This window comes from Etheostoma cragini, chromosome 9, assembly GCF_013103735.1.
Source record: "Etheostoma cragini isolate CJK2018 chromosome 9, CSU_Ecrag_1.0, whole genome shotgun sequence".
Lineage (NCBI taxonomy): Eukaryota > Metazoa > Chordata > Actinopteri > Perciformes > Percidae > Etheostoma > Etheostoma cragini.
The window spans coordinates 25,010,458-25,021,161 of NC_048415.1; the positions used below are offsets into that span (position 1 = coordinate 25,010,458).

A 10,704-nucleotide genomic window follows, 5' to 3' on the forward strand; every position below is an offset into this window, starting at 1 on the left:
TGAGGCAGTTCTGAAGGCAAAAGGGGGTCCAACCCGTTACTAGCATGGGGTACCTAATAAAGTGGCCGCTGAGTGTAAACATTTTTTTAAGGGTTTCAAATTTGACCCAAGGACAACAGGAAGGTTAAGCCATTTTAATATATAATCTGATTTAGTGCTGCAAAGAAAAGGAAATACTATCCATAATGTCAGTTATAATAAGTAAGTGTTGATGAGGCAGACTGTGTCACCTTTGGACAGAAGACATGCTTTAATTTACTCTGCAGCACTATGATTGTTACTCTGCTGGCTGTGTTGTTGTCAGGGACAACAGGGAGCTGCTGCATTGTGCACATTTGATCTGTTTGAGGAATAAGTCTTCTGAGCCGTTCTACTGATGTTTTTTTATTTTGCTGCCAGCTAGTTAATTTGCGTTCCCCCCGATGTGAAATGCTCCCTTGCTCCGATGACTAGAATGAACAACCAGCAGGGGTCTGAGTCCAGGGGACGAGGCTGCACCGCAAGCACACAGGAAGCAAGAATTAATCCCAGCGTTGGGTTGGCTGCTGCTGCTGAGTCGTCTACGCTGCAGAAAAAGACTGTCCTTTCTTGTTTCATGCATGAGCGTGTGAGCATGCCCAGGGCAGTGCATTATGGGCTTTGTACCAGAGCAGAAACACTGGACGGGGCACTGATGCTGGAAGAGCATTCTGCAGGGAAACAGAACAGCAGTGCCATACCATAATATTACCCACTGCACAACAGACAGAGAAAGAAAGATTGGATTTGACAGAGTGTTGAGCTTATCAATTTTATTAGTTTATTCTCGGATTTACGCTATACTTAGTTTACCATCTGCTAGCTGTATTCAGCAGAGAGACGTGAGAGTGGTGTCAATCTCATCACCTGCCTCTGGGCAAGAAAATGAACAGTCTACGTTTATTTTCCAAAATGTCAATCTATTGCAGACTGGGTAAGCCCCGCCAACTCTGCTGGCGATTTAATTTCAGCTCGGTCGGTGCACCTGCACATTTTACAATTTTGCAGGAACCAATCACAGACTGGCTGATCCACCTGGCGCGCTATTGGTTTAACACGATGACGATAGAGAAGCGACCAAGCAGCTTCTTGTTTACATTCAACATGGCGGCGAACAAAGCGCAGTCACTCGTTGATGACGCTGTTGCTTCTACGTCACCCGGGTCGTTGGTCTGATTGGTTGAAGGACTGTCCAATTGCGTACAGTCATGTGAACTATGCCCGTTGGTCACGCCTCTTTTGGAGTAGAAATACAGAGCAGACTCGCCAGACCAACGTTCGATCTCACATCTATTGAGGTCGGCTTGGTCTTGAACTACATTATTGCTTTACATTTACAAAAAAAGAGAAAAAGAATGGTGAAAGTAAAGAAGATATAAGTACATAAGTAGAGCACTGGAAGGAAGGGATCGTGAGTTGTTAAAGATAGTGGTAAACTGGTGCCGTTTACAAAAGAAAAGTCCGGAAAATAAACCCAAGTTTGGACAAAATGGAAGCAGATGACTGTGGAATTTCTCACAATTGTATTGTTACAACTTTCGCCTTGTGGAGATACATGGTTTATGGGCTAATCCTGTGGCCTTTGGTATAAACAAATAAAAGACAGAATGATAACAAATACTTCCCACATTCTTTATAACTTTGTCAATAGCCTATATATAATTAAAAAAGACACACACATTTAACTCTCCCACGTAAAAATAAAGACACGTTTCTAAGTCGAGGATCTATGGCGGGAGGGGAATTAGTTTACTATGTCGTTTCCCATGATGCCTCGGGGGCAGCGAGCCGCATGCGAAGTGAAATCCCACACCAGTTGCTAATTATAGCTCTGTAAGGGATACCCAGTCCTGAGAACAGCGGTCTGCACGGCGGTGTGGAGCAGCTTTGTCGCTCTGTAACCTCACCCACTTAGTGCGTCCAGTGGAGCGCCACAAGTACACAGACACACGGACAAAAACACACAAAGCAGTGCGGAGAAGCATTTTGAAATTGGGCTAAAATATATCTTATTTACATTTTCAAATGACCTCATGTCAACACTCTCTCATCTTTGGGATCCCGAGGAGAGAACAAAGCAATGTTCTTCTTTTTTACTCATAGGAAAGTTTATCTTATTAAGAGTTTATCATTTTCAGGCATGAGGAAATAAAGAAATCAACCAGAAGTCCAAAAGTTTGTTTCATAACTTTGGTCCATGACTTCCTCCTGAACAGCACTAAAGGGGTTTATTACCAACTGCTTTGTTTTATTAGCTATGTCAGGACATACTTATTTTTAAATTTTTGGCAGCGCATTGCTCCTTTAATTTTAATGTTCCATACTAATTTGCCATGAAAGGGATTTCCTCACTAGTCAATGGATTAGGGAATCTGCCAGAGTGATTTGCATTATGTCATTGTGTAACAATGACAGATTACTTCCCTTACCTTGCATCAGATTACACACACGTGTACATCTTGTAGAGTTCTTATCTGTTGAAATATTGCAGGTCAATATAAAAATGAGTCACACATTTGATGGAAACGTCTTGGAGCCATGTGGACAGCCAGGACGTCCTCATGGGTCTTCACTGCTTTCCTTTCTCTTGGGACCAATCGTGGATTTGCGTTGCCTGTTTTTAGTGCGATTTTGTCCACCATTTCCTCCAAAGCTGCCACGGCTGTGGGTACTCCCTTTTTCTGTGTGGTGTTCATCTTTCCCACTTCCTTATTGACATAAATACAAGGAGGTATGAACCAAAGAGCCAAGGTTTTCTTCTCATTCCATCTGCTATTTTCCTTTTTTTTTCTATCAACTGCATTTCATTATCTACACACGTGCATACAAAAGTACACGCCCATAGACAGCGTCCTGCTCGTTATCTAGCCCGAGGGCGAGATATAAATATTAATGATTTCTTTGCATGTAGCGGTGGATGTCATCTATTCTAGTCTTTTGCCAACAGAGAGAAAGCGACAGGGCAAATTCCGGCCGTTCAGAGGACTCTTTGGGAAAAAGAAGAAGAGGGAGGCCAAGGCGGGCTTTGATGGAGCAGAGCTTAAGGCGAGTTTCTCTACTGGGGAAGGGTGCAATGGAGTTGTTTCTGACGAAGAGGAGTCCAATTCAAATCTGAGGTAACTACACAGAAAACCATTCCTTGTTTAACACACATTTGCCTGAGTTATACATCATGAAATGACGGCTTGTGTTCCTGTCATTTCATTTGCGTTGCTAAAAGCTGCAACCACACATCTTGTCAATAATTTCTGGCCTACACAGGAAGGTTTTGAATTTCCAGAAAGATTTGATCCGAGACACAACTTAGCTTCTTATCTCAGAAAAATTAAAGTGTTTTAAACTAACTCTCTTTAAAGCTTCTGAAGTTGCATAATCTGTAGAGAAAATGGCTCTGCTCTGCTCAAATACAGTTTCTGAAAGACTCAACACCATTTCAGCCTTTAGAGATGTGCTGAAATTGTTGGTGTGGAAAGAGGTCATATATTTCTTTGTAAGAAATTGTGAAATGATTTACGGAAAACCCTATCATTATAAATAAATGAATGAATGAATGAATGAATGACTGGCAGTAATGACATGCTGCAACACTGAAGACATTCTTATTTTTCTGCAGGGAGTTGAATCCCATCGGATCTCGAGCTCTCTCACACGACAGCATCTTCATCCCAGAGGAGCCGGCCCCTGAGCCGGGTCTAAATCACAGCATGTCCCAGGAAAACGTCTCGGATAAAGTTAGGAATCTGCAGGTGGGCCTTCAGAGATGTACACTCATTGGCTGAAGAGTTACAGTATCTTTTGTCTACACACATAACACGCAACCTTTTCTCTTGGTCAAACAGAGGCAGATAGCCCAAGGTATAAAGTTTGGCCAGAGGCCTCCTTCTCTGAGGAAAAGTGAAGGAGATGAGGGAAGTTCAGATGAGGAAGAGGTTCCCCGGAGTCCTCTGAAGGTTGTGGCCCAAGTAGAAGCCGAGCCAGTGGACACGGAGCCAAAGGTAACAACACTTTAAAGGTCCGATATTCTGCTAATTTCTAGCTTCATACTTGGCTTTTGGGTTTCATGTTTACATGCTTTGAATGTAAAAAAAAACACATTATTTTTCTCATACTGTCTGTCTGAATATATCTGTATTCAATCTCTGTCTGAAACGCTCCGTTTTAGCGCCTGGCTCTTTAAGCCCCCCCCCCCTCGTTAAAACCTCAGTCAGCTGTTTCCGGATATCAGAGTCACTGCACCGTCATTGCTGCCATAACTGTAATGGCACTGTAGCAACATTTTCAACCTATAAATAGTCAAATATAAATAGTTGTGATATTATAACCGTGTAGAAGTCCTGACGGCTCGTTTACAGTCACAGTTCCTGAATCCGGGCTGTGTGCATTTCTCTGGGGATTGAGCAATTTAACTTCATAGTATTTATATAGCACATCAACCTGCTCTAGAAAATAAAGCCATAGATAAACACAAGAAATCTCCCTCTTTTTTTATAATATAGGACCTTATTGTAATTGATGGGAGTTTGGTTCAACTGTTAGAGGAAATCCTCAAATTTTACACATCAAAGTCTGTTATCAAGTCTTGAGAAGTACAACTGCATATTTGCACAGTTGCATTATCGGTAATGAAGGTGCCAGGTGTGACAAGAGTAGAATAAAAAAGGTTCTTTTCCATCGAGTCAAACAGTCTCGTATGAGAGAGCAATGCTAAATTGGTGGAGGATTCTTTTTAAGGTTTTAGGACTACGATAAAATGTGTTTCAGTTTTTTAATAAAATCTCTGTTATTCTGACAGAAGCAAGTCCAGGGGGCTCCACAAGCTGGGCCACACATGACCCCCGTGAAATCACCGAGGTCCAAAAGAGTTCTGCCGCCCACTGGTACAATCGAGTCCATCAATCTGGATGCTGTTCCACAGTCTGTTCCTCGCCTAGACAACACCGCTGCCAAACATAAACTGTCCGTCAAGCCCAAAAACCAGAGGATTTCCCGCAAACACCGGCGGTTTACACAGGTGAGCCACAGCCAAAGTCAAACTTTAAGTTGCCTTAAATGTGTCCTAGCATATTGTTGACTTATTGTGGGACATTTCCAACCCTTTTGTTCTGGTTAAGAAATTAGGAGCTTATCATATTTCCACATTTCCAGGACCACCAAGAGGTATCTATTCCTGGTGTGGTGCAAGAGGACCTCGAGGTGGCGGGCGTTTCCACAGACGCCCAGCGCAGGGCCTCGGTTGAGTCCCTGGAAAGCTTCAAGAAGCAGAGACTCCATGAGGAGGAAAGACAGGAGACGAGGAGGAAGAGGGAGCTGGAGGACCAGAGGCTCCATCAGGAAGAAGAGGAGAGGAGGAAGAGAGCAGCAGAGGAGCTGAAGCAGCGGGAACTAGAGGAGGAGGAAGAACAAAGGCGGAGAGAAGAGGCGGAGAGAAGGAGGAGGGAGGAAGAGGAGAGAAGGATCCGAGAGGAAGAGGAAAGGAGGTGGCGAGAAGAGGAAGAGCGGAGGGAGGAGGAAAGGAGGATGGGGGAGGAGCAGGAGCACAGACAGCGGGAGGAGGAGAGGAGACGACTGGAAGAGCAGAGGAGGAAAGAGGAGGAGGAGGAAGCGAGGAGGCAGCAGGAGCTTGAGGAAAGAAAGAAAAAGAAGGAAGCGGAGAAGCTGAGATTGCGGGAGATTGAAGAAAAGAAAAGGGCGGATCTAGACGAGAGGAGGAGGAAGGAGGAGGAGGAACAGAGGAGAGCTGAGGAGCTGCGCTGGAGAGAGATGGAGGAGAGACAGAGGCCGTTCTCTTTCAAAGTTTCCTCCGGAGAAAAACAGATTTTGTTCCAGAAGGTAAATCTGACGCCTGTTACACCGGCACCCAGCCACCAGAGCGTTGCTGCAGCGGAGCAAAGAGAGAGCGCTAATGCGTCTTCTTCTGAAGGCCTAGAGTCCCCCAACCTGCTAATGTCTCCATATGTCCCCCACACCGCCATATTGGTGACAGGTGCCCAGCTCTGTGGGACAGCTGTCAATTTAGACCAGATCAAAGACACGGCCTGCAAGTCTTTGCTAGGTTTGGGAGAGGATAAAAAATCCCAGGGAACACCGCCGACCAAGAGCAAGACTTCACCCGACCGCAAGTCCGGCAAAACCAAATCACTCAACGAGTCCTCTTTCTCAACAGACCAGTCCGTCCTGGCAGAATGGGCCAGCATCCGATCAAAGATATTCAAGGGGGTAGAGGAGGGAAAATACGACGAGTTCCCAGAGCCGAGCAAGAACCAGCCTCAGACCAGCAGTGAAGACCGGCCTGCGTTCTCCCACGAGAACCTCAGGAAGACCATGTCTGCCAGCGCCAAGTTCTCCATCACCCCTGCGAAGAAGAAGTTTGGAGATTCAAACAGGAACTCTGAGGTGTTTGGTGCGGACGAGAAGGAAGCGGGAGAGGTAGAGCCTCGGTCTGACAGCCCCACCCCAGCATCCCCAGCTCCATCCTCTAAACCTCAGAACAGGACGAGTAAAACCGTCCGCATCGTGGAAAGGGTGACAGAGGAATGTGTGTTTGCCAAAGACCTCCCCTCTTTCCTGGTTCCAAGCCCCGGTGCCAAACCTGAGGGGTCAGAGTTGAAGAGCAGGGCTCAGAGGGAGATGGAGGTGTCTGAAAGTAGAGAGGAGGGAGAGATCCGAGGCCAGGACGCTGAGGACGAGCCCTCGCCTTTTGGCATAAAGCTGAGGAGAACCAACTACTCCCTACGCTTTCATAGCGAACAGTCCACTGAGAAAAGGAAGAAGCGCTACAGTGCCGGGGACAGCTTCGACGGCGTCCCTTCTCCTCTCACCCCCATTGAGCCGGGCTCTGACTCTTCCTCTGTCTTTTCTAACAAATCCACTACTCCTACATCGCCTGTAATAGAAGGCGCGTCCAGCAAGTACTTACTTGAATCCCCCTCCCACGCCGTAGCTTGGGCTAAACCAGGTAAGTCTACCAGCCCGATCTCACACAGCGAGGGTGAGAAAGTGCTTCCAAAGCCACCTGTATACCGAAGACCACCCACGTCACCCAAACCTAGCGGAGCAGCCCCTACGCCTCCCCCATCGCCGCTACCTAAAGCGGTCCATGGGCCTCCCAGTGTTGCCGGGATCCAGAGGACAGGGGCTGCAGAGACATCCAGCCAGGCGCAGACCGACAGGAGCGAGGAACCTTCACTGGTGGCCCAATTGCACCGGTGCAGCCAAGGCCAGGTCCAAGGGGAAGAGGAGCCGAAGGAGAAGAGATCCTTCTTCCAGTCCATTAACATCCCCTGGAGAGAGAAGGCGGACAGAAAGACAGAGCTCATCAAGAGAGGTCAGTGTTGCCGTGATCAAGCACACAGCTGCGAATTCAGACGAGTCCATCATGTTTTTTTGAATCCTCTGTGTTAGAGTTCTGCATGAGGCTGACAAACTACGCACTTCAGCTCTCATATTTGAGAAATTTGGCTGTTAAAATAAAAAATTGGGTTTTGTAGAAAATGGTATTTGAGCTCATTTCAAACAATGTTTTGCACTAGCAATATGTCAATATGCCCTTCAGAAAAACCATCGCTACAGAGCAGGCACTCACTGGACAGTGCAAAGGTCCAGGAGAAGGAGGCCGGGCCCTTATGGATCACACTGGCTCTGCAGAAGCAGAAGGGCTTCAGGGAGCAGCAGCAGAACCGAGAGGACCGTCGTAGCCACAGAGCTGAAAAACTGGCTGAAAAACATGCACGAGAGAGAGACAGCGTATGTGCCCCAGATATACACACAAAAATATATATATATATATATATATATATATATATATATATATATATTTCTTCTGACATTCACATAATCTGACAGTGTTCTTCCTCTCATACACTCACTGATCTCTTCTGCAGGTCATGCTGGTGAGCCCCACAGAGAGCAAAGGAAGCGGGAGCACCAGTCCTTCGTCTAAACCTCAGACCCCAGAGGAGCCCAAGAGACCCGACAGCCTGCTGGGACGATTTGAGCGTAGAGAAAACCTGAAAAAAGCCAACACTTTACCCAGCTCTGTCACTGGTAAGAACCTGTGCATCTAAAATTAGAAAGCTATACATTGCTGAGATGCAGCCTAGACGCCAGCCAAACTTAGCCCCGCCCACAACATTTGAGGTCGGAAAGTTCGGTCTGGACATGATCCGTGGAGAGCTGTTCGGACCAATCAAATTGTCAGGGCGGGCTTTATATAATGATCGATAATAACGTAACCAACCACGTCACCAAAGAGCACTTGGGTTGAATTTGTGTACAACAAAAATGGCTGCCGCTGGGGAAATGAAATGTGTAGATCATCTGTTATCATAATAATAATAATAATAATAATAATAATAATAGTTTATAATATTTATTGATTCCCGGTGGGGACATTACAATTTACACTCTGTTTGTTAGTAATCCCTACACACAGGTCTGAAATACACACACATGCTCAGGACCTTTTTATGCACAAATGGAGAGATGTCAGAGTGAGTGGGCTGCCAGCTGGACCAGCGCTCTGAGGGATGGGGGGGGGGGATTGGTGCCTTGCTCAAGGGGCAAAGTGGCATCTTTCCAGCTACCGATCCACACTCCGTACTTTGGTCCATACGGGGACTTGAACCGACAACCCTCCCCCCAACCCAACTCCCTACGACTGAGAGAAGCTATCGACAGCGCATTCATTTTAAAAGCGGAACAGAGAATCGGGATCGAGGCATTTGTCCATCGGGAAGAGGTTTTTACAGTCCTTCCTATGGGATTCAGCAAAAGTCCAACATACATCACATACTCCGTTGCTTTGATTGGTTGTATCTGTTGCTCTCATTGGTTGGAGGTCTAGCCAATTGAAAGCAGAGGCATTGTCTTTCCTGGTTCGCTTGGGACATGCCCCTCCTAATCCCAGCGCAATGGAGTAACATCAGACTCCTTTTCTGACTAGAGTCTGAGTATGACGATGTCCGGCTTGTTGTGACAAGTATTCCATTGAGTGACTTTAATAATAATCTTGTTAAGTGCAAATGCAAAAAAGAAATTCTGAAATTATAAAATGTGATGAGCTGCTTTTTGTTCTACCTGGACTGTTTGTGACTAAATAAAAAAAAAAAGTCACATTAATCTACATTAGATATACTTGGTAGTTTGGGGTGGCAGTTGCTCAATCCATAGGGAACTGGAGGGTCGCTGGTTCAGGTCCCCGTTCGGACCAAAGTACGGAATGGTAGCTGGAGAGATGCCGGTTCACCTCCTGGCCACTGCTCTTGAGCAAGGCTGACGAACCCCCCTCAGACGCTCAGGGCGCCTGTTCAGCAGTTCCAGCCCCCCCACTCTGACATCTCTCCATTAGTGTAAGTCCATGTATAGAGACGTGTGTGTGTGTCAGGCCTGCGTGTAGTGTGTAATAACAGAGTGTAAATTAAAAAATGATGATTAGTTTCAACCATGCATTCACATTCCAGTACTGTATGTTGAAACTACTTAAATATTTCAATTGATTACATTCTGTATTACTTTTTGTATTGCAACAATTACTTGATTAAACCATTGACAGAAAATGTATCAATAATCGGTCATATAATAATCGGTTGTTGGGTCATTTTAATCAAATACTTGATAGTTCCAAGTTCTCCAACTTAATCATATGCTGGTTTTCCATGTGTTCCATGGTAGGTAGGGGAATGTTTTAGGGTTAAACGTCATTAATAAAAGAGCTTTTTAAAGGCTGGTGTGGTGTGACAAATAGATTTGTAACCAATCACTGTGCTTGATTTGTGTCAGTTGAGATTGCAGACTCTACACCGTCGCCACCTGCTGTCAAGGAGGTGTCAAAGCGCTTCCCGTCCAGTGACTCCCCGCAGGTGTCCACGGAGCCCGCGTGGTTGGCTCTGGCCAAGCGAAAGGCCAAAGCCTGGAGCGACTGTCCTCAGATCATCAAATAACCCCCCCCACTCCAGCTTAGCACTGAGCTCCGACCTGCATTCAGACTGCACACTGCCCACGGACGCTGAAGCACCTGGCGACTCGTCATCACCCCACCCCTGCCGTCCCCCCCGAAAAAACACCCTCCGGATTTCATTGCTCCTGCAAGAACTTACGTAACCCCCCCCACACACACACACACACACAGACGTACTATTATGTTTAAGTGCGCTTCACATTCAAATATTCCAATACAATCTCACAGAATATGTTACCAATTGTTGTGCGCAAGCACATAGTGTACACAAAGTATACGTCCCACAGATGGAACAATCAGTCCTGGGGGGCAGTGGCCTGTCCCAACCACGCCTGACCATTACAATAGCCAACTTCAATTTTGTTTTTTTTCCCCATTTTGTAGCCAACTTTGTCCCCATGGTTGTAAATAAATCATTCACTCAACACAAAAAAAGTGTAGAGAGGTGAAGCTCTGACTTACGACAGTGTGTAATCAAACAGATGGTAACTGTCTGAATTGTTTTAAGGGCTACCAGTAACAGCGTGTTACAGTCGTTTGGTATTATTTATGTAACGCGGCGGATTTATCCATGTTGAATCGATACTGTATCTCCTCTCTGAGCCTTGTTTGTCATATACAAAAGAAGCCTTTCTTTTTGTTTTTTTACTCAAACTCGAAACCTTTGCATACAACTGTATTACTTTGTCCGTGACGACTGTGATAGCTGTCAGAGGCTATTGTACAATTTT

General features: G+C 45.8%; 1 protein-coding gene across 3 annotated transcripts in view; it reads left to right on the top strand.

Moving 5' to 3' along the window:
- The window catches only part of cracd (capping protein inhibiting regulator of actin dynamics), a 19,246-nt gene extending 8,602 nt beyond the window's left edge, over positions 1 to 10,644 (top strand). For all 3 annotated transcript variants that reach the window (XM_034880892.1, XM_034880893.1, XM_034880890.1), the window contains exons 2-10: positions 2,966 to 3,134; positions 3,632 to 3,764; positions 3,858 to 4,013; positions 4,814 to 5,029; positions 5,164 to 7,342; positions 7,571 to 7,761; positions 7,899 to 8,061; positions 9,796 to 9,965; positions 10,123 to 10,644. In XM_034880892.1, the coding sequence (XP_034736783.1) occupies positions 3,723 to 3,764; positions 3,858 to 4,013; positions 4,814 to 5,029; positions 5,164 to 7,342; positions 7,571 to 7,761; positions 7,899 to 8,061; positions 9,796 to 9,956 (3,108 nt within the window). In that variant the 5' untranslated portion in view covers positions 2,966 to 3,134; positions 3,632 to 3,722 and the 3' untranslated portion in view covers positions 9,957 to 9,965; positions 10,123 to 10,644. The remainder of the gene's footprint in view (positions 1 to 2,965; positions 3,135 to 3,631; positions 3,765 to 3,857; positions 4,014 to 4,813; positions 5,030 to 5,163; positions 7,343 to 7,570; positions 7,762 to 7,898; positions 8,062 to 9,795; positions 9,966 to 10,122) is intronic.
- The last annotated feature ends 60 nt before the right edge of the window (positions 10,645 to 10,704 follow it).